This window comes from Melanostigma gelatinosum (genome assembly GCF_949748355.1).
Source record: "Melanostigma gelatinosum genome assembly, chromosome: 20".
Lineage (NCBI taxonomy): Eukaryota > Metazoa > Chordata > Actinopteri > Perciformes > Zoarcidae > Melanostigma > Melanostigma gelatinosum.
The window spans coordinates 1,534,528-1,555,458 of record NC_136653.1 but is presented as its reverse complement, the minus strand read 5'-3'; the positions used below and the strand labels follow the sequence as shown (position 1 = coordinate 1,555,458).

Below are 20,931 nucleotides of genomic sequence, written 5' to 3'. Positions count from 1 at the left end.
CAAAATAAAAGTACGTCTTCACAGGAAGTTAGGTTTAGGCAACAATCTCCTTTAGTTATGTTTAGGAAGAGAGCATGGTTCAAGTTAACTTGACTGAACAACTCACAGGACTACCAACTGACTACAGACATGCGAGTGACAAACTACTCACTTGACTAATGGCTGACGTCACAAACTATCAAGTTGACTTTTAGTTTTGCAGGGGACATGTACAGCGGTCCCCTGGGTAAAAGTCCTGAGTTTGTTTGACCCATCCACCAAAGCTGCTTGTGGGTGGGTCGCATACACAAGCTAAATGAGCATCGCTGTCAGACACCGAAGAGCACTGACCAAGCTGCGCTATTTGACACGTTAGGAGTGAGAACGGGATGCCTTTCAATGACCATATCAGTGTTTTTGACCATACCACTATACAGTCAAAATGACTGTTTTAGTAATTCAAATAAACCTAACTTACTACAAAACAAGTACATCATTAGTCATCCAAATGTCGTGCAAATCTTAAAAGAATCTCCAGAAAGTCGGACTTGGGAACACTGGGCACACTTTGCCATTAATTGCAGCTGAAGATGGCTGAACGAGATGGAACCATCCATACACCAACCTTTGTTCACACCGAGGGGTTTTTATACGTGAAAACTAAAAAATGCACAGAAAAAAGGTGGCTGGAAACACACTTAATCCTAGGGCAATACTGGGGCCTCTTCTGTTCAACATCTACATGCTTCCACTAGCTCAGATTATGGAAAACAACAAAGTGTGTTATCATAATTATGCAGACGACACACAAATCTACATAACTATGTCACCAGGGGACTATAATCCCATACAAGGACTGGGTAACTTCATTGAACAAATCAACAACTGGATGTGCCAGAATTTTCTTCAATTAAACAAAGATAAAACAGAAGTAATTGTTTTTGGTACCAAGGACGAACAATTGAAAATCACCGCTCAGCTTCAGTCACTGATGTTAAAACCCACAAACCAAGCCAGAAATCTAGGTGTAGTTATGGATTCAGACCTCAACCTGAACAGCCATATCAAGACAATTACAAAATCAGCCTCCTATCACCTGAAGAATATATCATGGATTAGAGGACTTATGTCTCAACAGGATTTGGAAAAACTTGTCCACGCATTTATCTTCAGCAGACTGGACTACTGTAACGGTGTGTTTACAGGTCTCTGTAACAAGTCCGTCAGAAAGCTGCAGCTGATTCAGAACGCTGCAGCTTGAGTCCTCACTAAGACCAGGAGAGTGGATCACATCACTCCAGTTCTGATGTCTTTGCACTGGCTTCCTGTCCAACAAAGAATTGACTTTAAAATCCTGCTGTTGGTTTACAAAGCACTGAATGGTTTAGGGCCAAAATACATCTCTGATCTGCTGCTACCTTATGAACCATCCCGACCCCTCAGGTCGTCTGGGACCGGTCTACTTCCTGTTCCCAGAGTCAGAACTAAACATGGAGAAGCAGCGTTCAGTTTTTCTGCTCCACATATCTGGAACAAAGTCCCAGAAAGCTGCAGGTCTGCTGAGACCCTCAGCTCATTTAAATCACGATTGAAGACTTTTCTGTTTGCTGCTGCCTTTAATTGAACCACATTCAATGAATATATTAATCAATTTCCTGCATTTCTGCATTTTACTACTGAATTTTATTTCTTACACTGTTTCTTTCATTGTTTTTAAATCTCCTTTTCTTTTGCCTTATGTTTTGATGCTTTTAATGGTTTTATGTGAAGCACTTTGAAATACCTTGTTGTTGAAATGTGCTATACAAATAAACTTGCCTTGCCTTGCCTAATCACTCAGTCAATCATTTTTCAATTTATACATTTTACTCACTCTTCAAACAGACATGGGGTCCTTTGATGTCATTATGAAATGAAATGACTAAAAGTTGTGTTATCACAGCTTAATGTAATAAGATACAGAACATGCTCTGGAAAATGGTGAGTAGTTATTTGTAAGTCACAATAAACAGACGTCAACATGCAAAAACGCTGGTCTTCTGAAAAGGTATTTGATTCAATTTCACCACATTGACAAAAATATATCTTGTCAGACCCTACATCTTATAATAATAAAACCATAATAATAATACAATGCAATACAATAAATACAATGACCAAAGAATATTCTCAGGCATCAGCCAGGTACAGTGGATCATGTAAGGAATATATGGCACCCCTCAGTGGTGTATAGTCACGAAGTAGAAATACTTCGTTACTGTACTTAAGTAGTTTTTTGGGGTATCTGTACTGTACTTTACTACTTATATTTCTGTTGACTTTTACTTCACTACATTTTGCAAAGAAAACTGATACTTTTACTCCGATATATTTCCCCTGAAACCTTCGTTACTCGCTACAAAATCAAATCTATCTTTAGAAAAAAATGAATCACGAGAGCAGCGTCGGGGACTGTGGTGGAACACAGACTGCAAGCAGGTTTGGTGAATCAGTGGTCCGAGCAGCAAGTTAAATCATTGGTTAATCACGTTAATGCACAATTACAAACAAGTGCTCTCAAAGCCGCGGTGTTTTGATTCCCAGTGATGCTACATGCTATAAGCTAGTGGGCGACTACCCGAGTATAATTCCACTCTACGATGACTGATTTCATGATGGAAGCAGAAATGGAAGTACCTGCTACTCCCGCAACAAACGACGGTGGTGACGAAGACCAACACCAGTGGATCGCTAGCGAGTTAGTGAGCTGAGGAAGTGTTGATAGTTGTGACACCATAGGATTGACGGGAGCCGAGAGAGCGCAGCGTTAGCATTAGCGTTAGCATTAGCATTAGGGAAATCCTTCGCAGCTGTGCGCAAGCTGTCTGTGACGCTGAACACACCTCTACCTGCCTCAGTGGCCTGTGAAAGGATATTTAGCATCGCAGGACTAGTCTTCAGCCCAAGAAGAGCGAGACGGAATTCTCGCAATTTTGAAAACCAACTTCTTTTGAAGATGAACAGGACATGTTTCAGTTTCAAGTAATGACTGGGTTGTTACTTTCGGTGCTGCTTTAGTATTGATCATGTTTTGATATTTGAGTCATGTTGTGGATGATCAGATGGAGTTATGATGGTAGCAGTCGCCCAATTGCAGATTCAGCTTGAGCAAAACCTGTGTGTTCAAATCAGGCCAATAGGAGTTTACAAGGCAGGCGTCCTTTCTCTAAACACTGACCTGATGCATCAAGTGGATATGTTTTGCTGAACACAATATTATGCGTTTGCCCTCTACATCCTCTAGTCTAATGAGCAGACTTATAAACGCACTGTTACAACTGCTTCATAGTGTCATATTGCTTTTCGGAGAATTATGATGATACGTTCATAGTCGATGCAAAAGTATACTTATGTACAATATATTATGTTGAACATTGTTGCTCCTGGATGGATCACAGCCAACCCAATTATGTTCAACACAGCTCCATGTCCTTGGTCATGGTGCCACAGCACTTAAAAGAATAAACTTCATCATTCTCAAAATTCTGACCCTTTGCTTTTTTATTAACAGCATTTACTTGTACTTTTACTTTCAATGAACAGGTTATGATGTTCATTTCATGTTCAGGTTATGATGTACATTTAATATCAGAAAATTACTGTTGATACTTTTGTACTTAAGTACAATAAATATCAGATACTTTAAGACTTTTACTCAAGTAGTATTCTAATAGGTGACTTTTTACTTTTACTGGAGTAGTTTTCCAGGAAGGTATCTTTACTTTTACTCAAGTATGGCTTTTGAGTACTTTATACACCACTGGCAGCGCTTGAGTTGCTCTCTCCAGTCATCTTTGTTTGTGAACCAACCAGAGGCGCTGAGCAATGCCAACAACATCTGAGCACAAGGAATGTTCTGTGACGCTGCAGCCAGCGGGGATGGTTGATGTGGGTTGGTGTGCTGCACTTGTGGTATGCCAAATGTGGAGTGAGGTTTTGAAGAATTCAGGTTCACTACCTGCCTATCCCCACTGTGTGTTTTTTTAATGACGAGCATGCTTTAAAATGAAAGAGTGAGGCACAGAGGAGAGGATGTATAGATGGATGCAAGGAAGGATCTTTTCGAGGATCCTGGTGGAGACATCGTGAAACATTTGAAACATTCTCCTGTGGCATGTTGTCTCAGTGTTATTCAATGTGGCCTCACAGCCATGTGGTTTGACTCCTGGTCCTTCCCACCATGTTCTCCTGGGTTTTCTGTTGCACTGTGACCCATCTGTCCTTAAACAAACACCTGTACACTAGGAGGCACCGGATATCAATGAGTGACACACAGAAATACTGTTTTCCTGTATATTATATGATACTCAGAGAAACCTGTGTTGGCACAGATACCTCAAGAGATCTGGCTGGACTGATTTATGACATCCACAGAATTGAATGTAGAGCTGCCGTAGGGCTGACCATTGGAGACAGTTGGCAGTTGTTGGCAGACAGTTTGTGCAATCACAGTCAAATTTCCAACCAAATTCTTAGAAAAGAAAAAGAGAATTAATGCCATTTCTAATGTGAATATTGGGAGCTGTAGCCTACACATCAGGATCAACAGTCGGTGGAGTTAATTCTCAAGATACCATCAAACCACTGCAGAAAAAGAAGGCGCAATGCGATGATGGCAACAGTTTTCATCAATGTTTAAGAATTTCCTCTACAACAAAATACCAAATTTTGTCATTGCCTTTGAAATCAAGCAATATTAGTTTTCTGATCTGGCATCCCATTGTCAGGTCTTGTCTTTATAAATCACAATTATGTGAAATCTTGATCATGTGAAAGTGTCCTGATCTGCCATCGCTGTGGTTAAGGTTTGGTTTGGTTAGGTCGATACTAATCTCTATAAACAGCAACGGGCCAAGATTTAGGTAGCAGAAGCGTTCTGGTTTCTGTTTGAGTCTTGTTTGTAGTCCGAGTAGTATTGACCAATTGCGTTTGAGCGGGATTTCTTTGCTTGCATGTTAACAGTTTGTATGGCGAGCAAAATATACACATTAACACACTTGGACCAATTTAGAGGGCAAACAAAATGCCAGTCAATCCAAAGACACAAGCTGCGTCTCCATGCACCTGTTTTACACACACTTGAGCAAAAAAATAGACCTGAGAGGAAAATGGTCTGGAATCGAACAGAAAATAAATAAAAAAGTCTTGAAATCTCGCAGAAATGTTTCAATGCTTGGCTGAGGTGGAAAAGTCAAAGGCAACAGATTTGGCGTGGAACTGTTGATGTGCATGAAGCATGTGACTTCAATATCCATTGAAGCTCTGCTTTGCTGAGGTGGATTCAAATCTTCACCTCATTGCCCCACAAAGATCTGATGTTACCCTCCTCACATTAATACGTGAAACAAACAGAAATGTCACTTCTCCACAGCGTTCGTCCCTGTTTTCACAGTTATAGGTTGGAATGGTGCTCTTTTAATCACATCATCTCTTTTGTGCCCTCTTCTTCTGCTGCAGTATATGTTCAGAATGCAGAATTGTCGACTGCTTTTCTCAATGAACCAACTCCTAATAATCGCATGACGGTACTGGATGGATGGAAAAATACATTTTGCTGATATTCTCAAAATTCGGTTAAAACTTGAGATACATTTGGATGGAAACTTAGTCACTATAAATAATTTGAAAACAAATTTTTCCAGGTCTTTCGAGTAACTTATCGCATATATGGCTTGGTGAAACTGGCCTAATTTATCAACTTGAATGGACTCACTTGGGGATAATACAGTTTACAATGTACATAATAAAGTCAGCATTTGGCCCACTTTTAATCAATGGCTAGGAAATGGGACGCTTTCAAAACATGTCACGTTCCCCACATGAAACACAGTCGAGGCCCATGCAATCATCCCATATTGAACACATATGGTTCTTATGTCGAGCACACAGACTGCAATTAGCCCCTGCGAGGCCCTTACTGTTCGCCTATTTCAAGCCCATCTTGCCCACATGCAATCTATTTGGAGGAAACATGTCCATGTTGACACTATGATGACTAAGTTAGTTAGTGTTGTAGATTAATTCATCACATGTAGGCTGTGATGCAAAAATATTAGCTCTTAGATATCATTTACAATTTACATATTAATTTATTGTACTTGTTAAAGCACCTCTACAAGCAGGAAACCATACTGAACAGTTTGTTTAGTATTATTATTTCAACTGTAGTCTTTGCACATTGCAACATTTACTTTTTAACCAATTGTTTTTGGGTTAACCACTGCAAACTAATTAATTCATATGTAGTACCTTGGTGTAATATGGTTCTATAATAACAAGCCGAGAGAGAGAGAGAGAGAGAGAGAGAGAGAGAGAGAGAGAGAGAGAGAGAGAGAGAGAGAGAGAGAGAGAGAGATAGTTACTGGAGCTGGGAGGAGACTTTGAAAAGAAAGGTTGTGGTGGCTGTTCTCTCTTCAGCTGACTGATCCTCCCCTGTCTTTAAAGCCTTTGCCAGCACACTGCAGCCATCTCTGCCATGCTTATATTTCTGTTTTCCCATCCCAGCATAGTGCCCACGTTGTTATTTTCTCCGGCCCAGCCTTGTGGTCTGTGGAACCATGTTTGCGCTGCAAAATGAACACAGGGAGAGCTCTGCGGAACACACTAGGCTACTAAACCATATGTCGCATGGCACAATATGAGAACTCGCAAAAGCATTTTACAGGAAAGAGGAGGAGGAGAGGACAGTGGACAGAAAAAGAGAGATGTGGTGATTTCACAAGGCAGTCATATGTCATATACAGTATATGCCAACTCAACATTATAACACAGTCTATTCAAAGGACTTTTTATGGAATTCCAAAATAGTACTCATCTCGTCCTGCTATTTTGTAGAAACACATACACACTTGTGTATTTTTACTGTATTTATTATGTGTGTATATATTTGTTTTAAGGAATACAAAGTCTCAAGACTTCAGAAACAAGCTTGAGAACTTGCATGTAATTCTTTGGACGTGATATGCTTTCATCAAGAGGTAACCTCTGCTGCTGAAAAACTAAGCCAACGCGGAAGTGATAAAAACTGCAGTTCATCTAATGGCCGCTCGAAACGCGAGTCTAACTCTATAGACCTCCATGTTAAAATGGCCAACTTGAATTTTGATACAGCTCACCCGCTTAAATCATATTAACGCTTAAAGTTCTGCAGAATGAAGGGTGTGGCCACTTTGAGTGACATGTGGGTGATGTCTCAGGTCGCCCAGCGCTAACTGTCTCTTCTACCCGGGACCGCCTCAGCGCCACCGACAATCCGGATCTTTGCAACTTTTTGGACAGCCGTAAATTAGGATATGTCGTCAACGCTAAAATGGCGACGACCGGTGTAACAGGCTATAGTATACCCCCAGTCCGGACTATACCTGGGGTTAAAGGGGCCCAGGCTAGATTATAACCCGGGTATATTATAGCGAAGGCCAATTTATACTCCGGGGTATAAATTGTCCTAGGCTAATTCATACCCCTCAGGCCAGATTATACCCCCATGATATCAGTAGTGTTGAGTGATATACACAAGAATTACTTAATCTTTCAACATTTTATTGGGGGTTGAGCTTTGTCAGGTAACTTAAGTGAGAAAGCTAACTGACTTAAATCTTAAAACTCTAAAACATAGACTTTTATTACTTCTACCAGAAAAACAGAAAGAAATATTAGACTTCTACAAAGATCAAAGATTACTACGTCCTGAAACTTCAACTTCTAAGACTAGCAAGTCCTTGCTACAATATAAATATTCAAAGTTAAATACTGATCAAATCATCCACAAAGATCAAAGATTACTACCACACATCTCAGTAGTGTTACACATTAAAATAAAAGCACATACCCAAAACATAATGCAATTGTAACATAATGTAATAAAGGTCATAACGTCCTGAAACTTCAACTTCTAAGACTAGCAAGTCCTCGCTACAATATAAATGTTCAAAGTTAAACACTGATAACAACATTAAAATGATCATGCTTGTTTTCAAGATAAAGTGCATGTTCTCTTGATGACTGCAGATTGAAGCTTGCGGGACAGGTCAACCAATCCATGGAGTCACCAACTTTTGTGTGGATGACGATTTCGCAACTCAACGGATTCGTCGTGGCCATGATCTCTGCATCAGTTGCCCAGACTCCATCACGAGAGATGCCAGAGGTGTTCACATATCCATTCACATTTTGGTTCAAGTAGTCCTGTCGATTTGTTGTCAAGTCAGTGTTCATGTGGTGGATGACTTTATCTCTGAGAAGGGAGTGGTTGTCCTCTGATCCTGTCAGGATGTAGCTGATGGCCCGGAAGTAGCAGTTCCCATCACCTTTGGTTTTATATGTACGCCGTGGTTGTCCAAGGTCCTTTGTGCGTCCACAACCTTACCAAATGTAAGGCTAAGAGTGGTGCTAAGATACTTCCTTCCTGAACTTGGAAGTGGGTTGAAAGTCTTGGTCTGCTTGTGTTTCTGTGAGATGTAGATGTCATCATCGTCTGGTTCTTCACATGGTCTTTTGCTTTGGGCTGTCATTGGCAGAGTTACTGGGAGAATCATCAGGGGACTGGGGTGGTGGAGAAGCCCTGGTAAATCTTAAGGTTGTTGGCATGGTAGGTGTTCCTCAGTATCTTGTCAGTTTTATTGTTCTTCAGTTTTACTCGCCCCTTGGTCAAGGATTCCACAACTAAGTAGGGTCCAATCCAACATGGTTCCATCTTTGAACCCATGCGATTAATACGGCGCTGATTCTTGATATAAATGATGGAGCCAGCAGTGATTTCTTTTTTGGTGTTGTGTCGGCGATCAAAGGCACGCTTCTGGTGTTCCTGGGCAGAGTGGATGTTGGTACTGACGGTTGAGTGGAGCTTTTTATGAATGGTTGTCAGTGTATCCGGCACAGATTGGCATCATCTGAAAGGGAGATGGGGTCCACAGTGTCATCTGCTGAGAGTTTGATGTCATTAGGAAAGCTTAGCCTTCCGTCCATACATGACCTCAAATGGCGTGCACTTGGTGGAGGCTTGCACAGATGTGTGATATGCAAACAGAACACCAGAGATGAACTAGTCCCAGTTGTTTCTTTCGTCATTGACAAGTTTACTAAGAGATTCTTTGAGTGTTCGATTGTCACGTTCCCGTTGGCCATTTGTTTGTGGGTGGTAGGCAGATGAAATGCGGTGATTTGTTTGAAAATGCTCCATCAGGTTGTCGATGATCGACAAGGCTATTTTACAACCCCGGGTATAGTTTGGCCTAGGACAGTTTATCCCCGGGGTTTACTCTGGCCTGGGCCAAAGTATTCCCAGGTTTAATCTGGGCTAATCTGGGTTAATTTGGCCTGTTACACCGGTGTAGTTGCCAGATATGCTCGGCTTGGCAGGTCGGATCGGGGTCCTGGCCTTACAGATGAAGTGACTGTTGTATGTGGGAGAGAAAAAAATAATACAAAAATATCTTTTGTACTGGTCAAATGACCACAGAAAACAGTTCAATGTGCGTTCTACTCATATTCTATTTCTATGTTGTAAGTGAACAGAGCATATTTAGAGCACATGAATGCACCAATTTGAAACATCAACAAGTCAACAAAACAGTCATGTTCAGCTTTGTGTTAAATGACTCTTCTTCCAATGCCCTCTTCAATCAAATACTTAAAGGAACGAAGGAGCCTGTTGAAACTAGAAAACTCAGGAACTAAACGGATTCCGGTTTGCATTTCCATCAAGGATTCATAGACATTCTATTGCCATTATGCAACAGAGGGTTGCAAAACAAAATGCAGTTGTAGCCATTTGCTACACAAGAAGAAGAAGAATAAGAAGAAACAGGACAAAATTAAACAAAAACCGTAGCGCATTCCTGTAGTGCAGTTTTTGAAAAAAGTCTGCTGAAAGTCTGTATCGTATAGTGTGTATCTAGTGGCGCATAGAAGACTTATTTAAAATGATTTCATTTAATATTGGTCATGACTTAAAGACATATTATCTATCAACTGGGTTTGGTCAGTTGGAAACATTGAACTGATGGGGCTCGAAAAAACATTATTATCCATCCATCCATCCATATCCATTATTGAAATCCTTGTTTTTTTAACACTAATTTAGCAAGGTTGGACTTGACCGCTCTCCTACGGAGTCATGTTGCTGTGGTCATTATGGAGCGCAATAATGCTACTGGCCCCCCTGGAGGCTGCAGAGGAGGACAACGTCCGAGCAGGTAGGGATCACTCTAACCATAATAGTGCTCCACACGCAACTCTTGAGTCTGAAATGTAGATTATCTGTCTTTGATTACTCTGTGTGTGTGTGTGTGTGTGTAGGCTGTAGCACAGCTGTAAATGACCTGGTCTATGTTGTTGATGGCTCATGGAGTGTTGGCTTCTCTGACTTTGAAACGGCCAAACAGTGGCTTATCAACATCACCAGCCAATTTGACATCAGCTCCCACTACACACAGGTAATTTAAACCAAATGAAATTCCTTCTGCTGAGATTATTTCCATCCATATTTAGCAGCAATTTTCCATTAACTTGCAGTTTGATTACAGCCCGTTGTTTGATTATTTTCTCCTGTTGAATCAAGAATACTGTCTTTCTGTTTTGGTTGCCAGCTTTGATAGAGAAAAAGCATAGCATTATTACCATTATGGCCCATTCCAAGTGACACAGAGCTTCAGTAAATCTGCACTACACCTACATTACCGTAGGTTTGTTTGTCTGCTGTAGGTGGCTGTGATCCAGTACAGTGACACTCCTCGACTGGAGATTCCTCTGGGGATACACCAGGGTGGAGCGAAGCTCATCCAGGCCATACAGAGCATCACCTACCTGGGAGGAAACACACAGGCAGGACCGCATGTTTTCTCTACAGCTCTTATCTGTCCTAATTTGCATGCAGGTATTATAAGAATATATAACAATTCTGAACTGTTTGAGGGCTCAAAAATAAGGCTCTTGCTCTTCACTAAGTGAAAACTAATGTGACACATAATTTAAAAATGTATGAATAAATCACCTTAGGAACAAAATAAAATAGGAAAAAACACAGTTTGGCAGTGTTTATGGATCACATGAATAAAATGTGTAAAATATGAATTAAACATTTAACGATGAAACAATTTAAGAAATGATCAAAACAAGTACATTTTATCATTCATTCTTATTTTTCATAATAACATAAATCTTTATTTCAAAGTTCATCCTTTTCAAAAGTCTGTTTTTATGCCACTTGTTAGTTCCTAATGTCACATATTGTTCATTATGACACTTCAAGGAGAGAGCCGGCTCCGAGGAAGAGCGCCGGGCTTTGAAGCAAATTTGACAAACGGTGGAATTACAATTTCTGGTTCTGTCACGTGATAGATTTAATAGATTTTATTTGGGAAAGAAATGTCTGTAAATCAGCGGATACTTTTTTTTGTTGAAGGTTAATCCACTTCCTAGGATGAACCTATGACTAGCCCTTATTTAAATCATTAGAAAACCAAGTTTTTATAAGCTGCTAAAGAGAAAAACTGAGGAAACAGGCCATAAGATGTGAGGCATCAGCAACACCCAGTATGCCTTTAATGTTTGGATTGCAGCAAGTATTTTGTCCCAATGGCAGTTTTAGGCCAACTCTATTTCTGTAAGACAGTTTGCAACTTGTGCAAAAGTGCAATGCAGATACATCAGAAAACTAGGCATTATGTTTGCCCTAAATATCTACAGTAACGTGCTAACACATAGCTAACATTAGCTCTTAACTTATCTCATGTCTCATCCAATCATCATTTTAGTTATCAACTGCACCGGTGGTAGACATAGTATGCTAGAATATTCCTTTGACATGCTGATAGCTAACATTTTTAGATGTAGGCATTGTGTTTTGTTTCTGTCCTTGGTTGCAGATTGTTTTCCTGTCCGGTCGGTGTGGTTTGTCTCTTTGCTGGGTACAAGAATGGGTGTTTTATAGCCAAAAGCCAATCTAGCTAGTAGGCTGTGAGCATCAGCAGCTTTTTGGATGGTGATAAGGTGGTGACACTGGGGAAGAAATGACAGCAGGAAAGAAAAAGTGGCGCTTTGAAAAGTTACATCAAGATATACTTTTTTTTTGTAATTGAGAAAAATCTCTATCATTAAATCATATATTTAATACAATTCATTTTTAATGAAAATTAAATAAGATTTCATGATAATGAATGAGTTTGAATAATTATTGACTTACTTATTTTTATTGATATTGTATTCATGTGATTATTTACATATATTTGTATTACTTCAACACTATGTCCACACATGACCTGGTTGCTGCACTAATGACTCCTCCTAGTTGATCGGGGCACTTGCACGCAGAAGAATAACACAGAGCTACATATAAAATGTTCCAGTACACCCAGAAACAAGAAACTAATAAAGTGGAGCAGGCCGTTGTGGAGGGTTTTTCCTTCACTCCACCAGCTCATCACTGTTCTCTGACTGTCTTGCAGACCGGCAGGGCCATCAAGTTTGCCGTGGACCACGTTTTTGCCTCTTCCCACAGAGTCAGCCAGGTCAAGAATCGCATCGCTGTCGTGGTTACTGACGGCAAATCTCAGGATGACGTGGTAAATGTCACTTTGCTGTGTTCAAGTGCTAAAGTGAAACCAAGTCAAGTTTATCTGGGTGGCCCAAATCATTGCGGCAGAGTCATATTGAAGTGTGAAGTAAAGAACAAGAAAACACTATCCAAGCATGGGGTCTTAACACTTTGGCATTTTGGTGAAAGCTGTAAGCTGTAATATTGTTAATTGTATTTTTGTCACACTGTTTTTTAAAAATAAACCCTTTGTCATGGGTCTAAATGGAAAGCCTCTTTACCACCGGGGGCTCATTTTCACCACAGCCTATGTTTCTTTAGGTGGATGCCAGTATGGAGGCACGAGCTCAGGGCATTACAGTATTTGCTGTTGGAGTTGGCAGTGAGATCACCACCTCGGAGCTGGTATCCATCGCCAATAGACCATCATCCGCCTATGTCCTGTATGCCGAAGACTACACTACCATTGAGCGTATTCAAGGTTCCATGGAGCAAAAGCTCTGTGAAGGTTGGGATATCTAGTTCATCTATCTTCTTGACATGTGCATCAGACATGTTCTCAATTCTCCTGGCTTAAAATAGAAATATATGACTCACAGATAATGTCCATCATACAGGTTTATGTTTTGGCAATGAGTTTATTTATAAATGAGTGGGACTTCTGGAGCCAGGGGCACCTGGTAGTTCCTCCCACTTTCCATTACTCTATTACTTATACTATGTTGTGACTGAGATATTATTTCACATTTTTGATATTGGCAGAAGTTTCTTCTCACTTAGCATATGACCTTCCTTATTCAGAATGAATTATTTTTTGAGCCCTGATAAAACCTTTTTGCTAACTGATCTGCACCAAACAGAAAATAGATAGTCAGCAAATAATGCTACTGTAGCTGTTAAAGAAAGTCAAAAATGTATCAGCGAATAGCTAAAGCAAGGTACCTGTAGCGAAAGAGCAAGATATTTTTCTCAGCAGTTGGTGGAGGCCAAAAGAGAGACAAAATGTGAGTGAATATTGGACAAAATGCAGCCAGAAACATGACTGCCAATGAATGCTAATGTTGTCGTGCTTGATGTGTGAAATACACATAACACATTGATCGCCCAAAAGGTAATAAACATTTTCAAATGTTTTCAATAAGGACGTAATCATGTACCTTGTTAGCTTACATTAGGTCAACATGTTCTCATTTCTCACTGAAAATGGCAAGGCAGACTTGAGGAAAGCGCAGAAGGAAGCAAAACACAACTGCAGGCATTTTGGCCCGATAATAGGAGAAACAGGACGGATGTAATTAATAACATTAATAATGGCTTCATCTTTTTAGTTTCAGTGCCGTTCCATGTTTGCATTATGGTTCACTGTTAAGCTGAAGCTTTGACTTATTTTAAATTCAAAAACAAATTCAATTGTCCACAAATACAAGTCAATAGCCTCCACCACCAAATAACGCTGAATGAATGGACCCTCTTTTCTTTGTAGAGTCTGTGTGTCCAACACGAATCCCGGTGGCATCTCGTGATGAGAAAGGCTTTGAGCTGATGCTGGGCATGAACATTCAGAAGAAGGCCAAGAAGATCGCTGGATCTCTGCTTTCAGAGGCAGCTTACGCTCTGACTGCCTCCACAGACATTACTGAGAATACCAGGTAGAATGTTGTAATGTAATGACAGAATTAAAAACCTATTCATTTCCCCCTTTTTCATTTCATTCAATCAACGATTGTTTGTATTTAGTAACTTGACCTCTTCCTTGTACTAGGGATATCTTCCCAGAGGGTCTCCCTCCCTCCTATGTGTTCGTAGCCACCCTGCGTCTAACGGGGTCTTCTAGCAAGCTGACCTTTGATCTTTGGAGGGTGCTGTCTAAGGATAAGGAGATCCAGGCTGCAGTGACACTAAGTGGGAAGGACAAAACTGTCATCTTCACCACTACCAGTAAAACAGAAAAGGAGCAGAGAGTCACCTTCAAAGCCGGCTTTCAGGTTGGTATTAGGATTGAGTTGGATGTTCATGCGAGAACAACATGGCTTTGATCTCCAAGTCCTGACAAATGCTCTTTTCCCAATATGACCAAGTGTGAAAAAGCCTGAGATCTGTCTGTCAGATGACCATTTCCTGTATAGATACAATAGAAGTAAACGGAATGATTTGGAATAATGGAGAGGTAGATTAGATTAGATTAGATATATACTTTATTCATCCACAAGGGGAAATTTGTCTGTGGCAGCAGCAAACAAGGTTACACAATAAAAGAAAAATACTAAGTATGGAAAATGCACAATATATACAATATTGTAGGTGCGTGGAAACAAACAAGGAGGAGAGTATTCCCTTTGGCTGCACCATGTGGCCGTTTATTTCCATCCATACAAAAACAAAACACCTTCACTTCCTGCCACCCTGTCACCAGGGTTACGCCCCTTTCCTTAAAGGGGCCCCGTGAATTCGGTCGTTCCCTACATGCGCCCCCCCAGAATTCACTAACCCCCGAGATTAGTCCCAACCATTAATGTCTCGGGGCCCGGATCAACCGACCAGCCCGACTCCGTGTCTCTGGGGCCGGAGGCAGGACCACCGTTGAAGGCACCCTCCGGGTCTTGTCGTGCTGAGGTGGGAGGGCCCGAGACCACCCCCGCCGTGGGGGTTCAGCCACCCGTACCGGTTGGTCCAGGTCCAGATGTGCTGGTTTAAGGCGGTCAACCGACACGTATTCCAGCTTGCCGCCCATGTCGACCTTGCAGGTTTTGTCTCCGGTCTCCAGCACCCGAAACGGCCCGATGTAGGGGGGTTGAAAGGGTCCACGGTGGCCGTCCTGGCGAACGAACACATACTCTGCTGACCTGAGGCTGGACGGGACGTATGACTGTGGAAGGCCGTGCTGCGACGTGGGCACTGGTTTGAACAGCCTGGCTTTTTCCAGGAGCGTTTCCTGCTGCTGGGTTGCAGACCAAGGGTCTGTGACTTTGGGGATGAACTCCCCCGGGACCCGCAGTGGCTGTCCATAAACCAGCTCAGCCGATGAAGCTTGCAGATCGTCTTTGGGGGCTGTCCTAAGCCCCAACATGACCCACGGAAGCCTGTTCACCCAACTGCTGTCTTTGAGGCTGGCACGGAGAGCAGCTTTCATCGACCGCGGGTGGTAGGCGGTAGTGCGATGGAGCTTCACCCCAAGGCTTCCTGCCACTGCATTCCACAGCTCTGATGTAAACTGTGGGCCTCGGTCCGAGGAAACGTCAGCTGGGGCTCCGAACCTGGCGACCCAAGCCTGAATAAACGCCCGAGCCACCTCATCCGCCGTTGTTGATGACAACGGGATAGCTTCTGGCCAACGAGTGGTTCGGTCTACCATCGTGAGAAGATGTGTGAAACCACGGGATGGGGGCAAAGGTCCTACCAAGTCCACATTTACGTGATCGAACCTCCTTTCTGGAACCGAAAACTCTGCTAAAGGGGTCTTTATGTGACGGTGCACCTTGGAGCGCTGGCACACCACACAAGTCCCGGCCCACTTCCGTATATCCTTCTTCAGCCCATGCCAGATGAACTTTGCTGAGACCAACTTCTGCGACGCCCTCTTGCCGGAGTGTGACAGTCCATGAATAGCATCAAAAACCTGCTGTCTCCATTCATGGGGAACAACCGGCCGTGGCTGGCCTGTGGAGACGTCACACAGGAGCGTAACGCCAGTTTCGCCAAACGGGACCTCCTCCAACCGCAGTCCCGTAACTGCCGTCCTCAACTCCTGGACGCCCGGGTCTGTCATTTGATCCTCTGCCATCTTGTTATAGTCCAAGCCTAACTGGACAGCCCCTGTGACAGCCCTGGAGAGACAGTCTGCGACCAGGTTTTCCTTGCCTGCTACATGCTGTAGATCCGTGGTAAACTCTGATATGAAGGAGAGCTGCCGCTGCTGGTGCACAGACCATGGTTCGGTGCTCTTACTCATGGCAAACGTCAGTGGCTTGTGAGCCACAAACGCAGTGAACGGCCGAGCCTCCAGCAGGAACCGGAAATGCCGAATGGCCAGAAAGAGGCCGAGGAGCTCCCGATCGAACGTGCTGTATTCCCGCTCATTCGGCCGCAACTGTCGACTGAAGAAAGCCAGCGGTTGCCACGCCCCTTTCACCCACTGCTCGTGCACCGCACCCACCGCATAGTCCGAAGCGGCCATGGTGACGGCCTTGGGTGACGGGTGTGCCAGCATTGTTGCGTTTGCCAGAGCTGTTTTCGCCTCAACAAACGCAAGTTCCCTCTCTTCAGTCCAGTCCACAAGCTGTTTGATAGCCTTGCCTTTCAGGGCTTCGTACAGGGGCCGCATCACTTGCGCTGCTCGGGGAATAAAGCGATGGTAAAAGTTCACCATGCCTAAAAACTCCTGCAGGGCCCTCACCATGAGTGGGCGTGTAAAGTTAGTCACTGCCTCCACCTTTGGCGGGAGGGGAAGCGCCCCGTCCTTTGTGATGCGGTGTCCCAGAAAGTCAATGGTGGTCAACCCAAACTGGCACTTACACAAATAGAGTCCAGAGGTGAGACCTATGCTCCGCTCTTGATGAACTGGCCACCAGGATGTCATCCAGGTAGACGAACAGGAAAGGCAGGTCCCTCAGCACCGTGTCCATTAGACGCTGGAACGTCTGCGCTGCATTTTTTAGGCCAAACGGCATCCTCAACAACTCAAACAGGCCGAATGGAGTGATCAACGCAGTCTTGGGAATGTCCAGCGGTTGAACGGGCACTTGATGGTAACCTCGTACCAGGTCCACTTTCGAAAACACCACACTATCCGACAAGTGGGTAGAAAAGTCTTGTATATGTGGAACGGGATAGCGGTCCGGGATCGTTGAATCGTTGAGCCGGCGATAATCTCCACACGGGCGCCACCCGCCCCCAGGCTTCGGGACCATGTGCAGGGGTGAAGCCCATGGACTGTCGGAGCGGCGAATGATGCCCAGGCGCTCCATGTTTTCAGACTCTATCTTGGCGATGGTGAGCTTTGCTGGATCTAGGCGCCGGGCCCGGGCATGTACCGGTGGGCTGGTGGTAGAGATCTGATGCTCCACCCCATGCTTGACCGTGGAGGAGGAGAAGGTGGGCTGCGAGAGGTCTGGGAACTCGGCCAGCAGACGCAGAAACTCATCAGCCGCTGCAAGCATGTTAGTCAACCTGGTAGAGCCCGCTCCACTTAGTGTACATGGGTAAGAGCAAAAAGTCACAGCATTTATCAGGCGGCGGACCTTGACGTCCACCAATAGTCCATAAGCGCATAGGAAATCCGCGCCAAGCAGGGGAATGGCAATTTTGGCAGTAACAAAGTCCCAGCTGAAACGCTGCCCCATAAAACACAGCTCCAGGCACCGTGTCCCAAAAGTGCGTATGGGGGTACCGTTCGCGGCTTCCAGCGGGGGGCCCTGCCCGTCTGTCAGCATGTCCACCCGCGATGCAGGCACAACGCTCCTCTGCGCCCCCGTGTCGCAGAGAAAGCGCCGCCCGGAAACGTCGTCCCCGATGAACAGCAGCCTGCCTTCCCAACCGACGCTTATGGCAGTCACTGAGTGCCGGCCCTGGCATTTCCCGTCCTGCCGAAACTGCATGGTCAACGGCACCTTGTAGCCCGTGGCCCAAACCTTGCGTGGTAATAGCACAGGCCGGTAGCTCCCTGCCGTTGGCTCGCTGCTGCTGCTGCGGCGACGATCGTTGTCCCCCCCGGCCACACCGTGGCTTGGGCTGGCGTCACCGCGGCCGTGCAGGTTTGTTGGCCTGCCAGAAAGAACTTATCGGCCTCCTCGGCCAACTCCCGACAATCGGTAATCCTGGTATTGGCTAAAGCGGCCCGCACCTGTAGCGGGAGCTGCTGCAGAAAAAGTTCCGTGAACAGGAACTCCGGCTCGTGTTTACCTAGCAGAGCTAACATTTTGTCCATTAGCTCCGACGGCTTGCTGTCGCCGAGGCCATTCAGAGCAAGCAACCGGCGAGCCTGCTCAGAGTCCGAAAGCCCGAAAATGTTCAACAGCCGGTCTTTCAGGGTATTGTACTTATCCCTCTCTGGAGGATTTTCCAGAATGCTCACCACTCTGCCTGCTGTCGAACTGCCGAGAGCCGCCACAACATAATAATATTTCGTCGTGTCCACTGAAATGTCTCTGAGGGCGAACTGTGCCTCAGTTTGGGTGAACCACACCGCCGCTCGCGTCTCCCAAAACTCCGGTAGTTTCAGCGAAACTGTGTGTATCGACAACTTAACTTCTGGAAACGTCCAGGAGCGTCAGGGTCACCAATGTAGGTGCGTGGAAACAAACAAGGAGGTGAGTATTCCCTTTGGCTGCACCATGTGGCCGTTTATTTCCATCCATACAAAAACAAAACACCTTCACTTCCTGCCACCCTTTAACCCCCCTGTCACCAGGGTTACGCCCCTTTCCTTAAAGGGGCCCCGTGAATTTGGTTGTTCCCTACAATATAATATAATACAATAAAATAACAGAGCAGGACCCATTCAATTTAAGAAAATAAAGTAATAAAAATGCACAGTATACACTAAATATAATCGTATTAAATTAACTAAGTAAGGCTACAACCAGGAGCATTACACAGCTGGATGTTTTCTATAAGGAACCCAAAGTGTTCAAAACTAAAGAAATAAATAAGACGTAATGGAAGACAGACAAAATATATTACTTAACAATTGAATTGTGAAATAATGAAAAAAATAATCGCATTCAATTCTGATGTATAGATGATCAAAAAAATTAAATGTGTTTAAGTTTTGTCTCAAAATCCTGTAATACAAGGAATGTTGGATTATTGAATCAATACTTATTATGAATGTTGCTGTATTATACAGTACATAGTTTTTCATGATTTATACATTTTATACACAAAATACTTAGGAATCTGATTTTCTAAATTACTCAAATTTGTTGTATTTACTTTTACACATTTTTTAGTATTGTTTGAAAATGTATTCACAGCATTTTGGATCTAGCATGTATGATTTTGAAGTGTCTTGTAAAGCTAGACATCCCAACATGTTAGCATATTATGTCTCAGCTTATCAGTAACTTAATAAAAATAATTTAGACGGAATAACCAGGCTTGATGCAGCGAGAGTCTTACTCAGTTAATGCAGCGGCTTAGACTTACACCATGAATGATATCCTCAAAAATGGACAAACTGTTATATTGTCCTGCCCCTGAAAGAGCTGTTGTGTTATTAGAGTGTACTCTGTCTCTTCCAATCTCGGGTTTCCCTTCTTGTTGGTTTCATTGAATGAACCTGACATGGATGACTCGCAGAGAGCCAAACTATCAGTTATTTCAACAACATTTTCTTCTTAGTTCAACACACAGCTTGACCAGTGAAGATGATGTCATGTGATGGAAGCTAGGCGGAGGCTCAAAGAAAACATTTCCTTCTCTAAACCACTGGAGTCCCCAGTGGAAAGTAGTTGATGCATGTGTAGTCCTTGGAAATGCTGTTTGTTTTCCAAAAGGCAGCCACCAGCCTCCATCCTATCACACACCTAGACTTTAGCGTAGAGTGGTCATCAGGGTTGTAATCATGTTAGCACATTTAATTTGATGTGACACAAGGTGCCTGTGATTGGTCATTTGGAAATGATGGCTGTGGCTCACTCCCAATGAAACAATAGCTGCTCTGTTTCTCTCTCTCTCCCTCTGGATGGTTGGACCTTTAAAAAAGGCTGTGAAGGGATAAGGAAGAAGTCTTAATACCTTGCTGGTTATAACTATTTGTGGAGCATTTAGGGAGCACACATTTCTGGTCTTACTTACAAAATTAAATTAGATTTAGCCCATGCACACATAAGACTGCCAAAAAAAAGTTTGACAAATGAATGATTGCTTTCTCATGCAATGTTTCAGTATTATACATGAACAGACTCCCAGTAAATATCTTTGTATTTGAGATAACCTTAAAAAACAAAAGTATTTCTGAAATATCTGTGCCTTCTCTTAGACTCTGTACGATGGAAAGTGGCATCAGCTCAAAGTCCTGGTGAGACCACGTCAGGTGACCAGTTTCCTTGATGATCAACTGATCCAGGAAGTAATGCTGGAACCGGTTGAGCCCATCTACATCAATGGGGAGACACAGGTTGCTAAGACGCGAGGAACAGACATCACTCTGCCTGTGAGTATAAACACCGCAACTGCCTCAGAGGGCTTTACAATCTGCACACATGTGACATCCTCTGTCCCAGGACCCTCACATTGGTACAGGAAAAAACTCCCCCAAAAAAAAACCTTTAACGAGAAGAAAAAAGGAGGAAACCTTAGGGAGAGCAGCAGAGGAGGGATCCTCTATCAGGATGGACAACACAACAGAGTTACAACACATTTAATGCATATGACAAAAATTA

At 43.3% G+C, this 20,931-nt stretch overlaps 1 protein-coding gene across 1 annotated transcript in view; it reads left to right on the top strand.

Annotated features, from left to right (window-relative positions):
* Nucleotides 1-10,132: 10,132 nt before the first annotated feature.
* Nucleotides 10,133-20,931, top strand: part of LOC306794280 (uncharacterized protein) — a gene marked incomplete at both ends in the record, with an annotated part of 83,969 nt that continues 73,170 nt past the window's right edge. Inside the window, 8 exons of the mRNA XM_079292321.1 lie at nucleotides 10,133-10,211; nucleotides 10,315-10,451; nucleotides 10,720-10,839; nucleotides 12,462-12,578; nucleotides 12,872-13,058; nucleotides 14,034-14,199; nucleotides 14,313-14,535; nucleotides 20,529-20,702. Of these exons, the coding sequence (XP_079148447.1) occupies nucleotides 10,133-10,211; nucleotides 10,315-10,451; nucleotides 10,720-10,839; nucleotides 12,462-12,578; nucleotides 12,872-13,058; nucleotides 14,034-14,199; nucleotides 14,313-14,535; nucleotides 20,529-20,702 (1,203 nt within the window). The remainder of the gene's footprint in view (nucleotides 10,212-10,314; nucleotides 10,452-10,719; nucleotides 10,840-12,461; nucleotides 12,579-12,871; nucleotides 13,059-14,033; nucleotides 14,200-14,312; nucleotides 14,536-20,528; nucleotides 20,703-20,931) is intronic.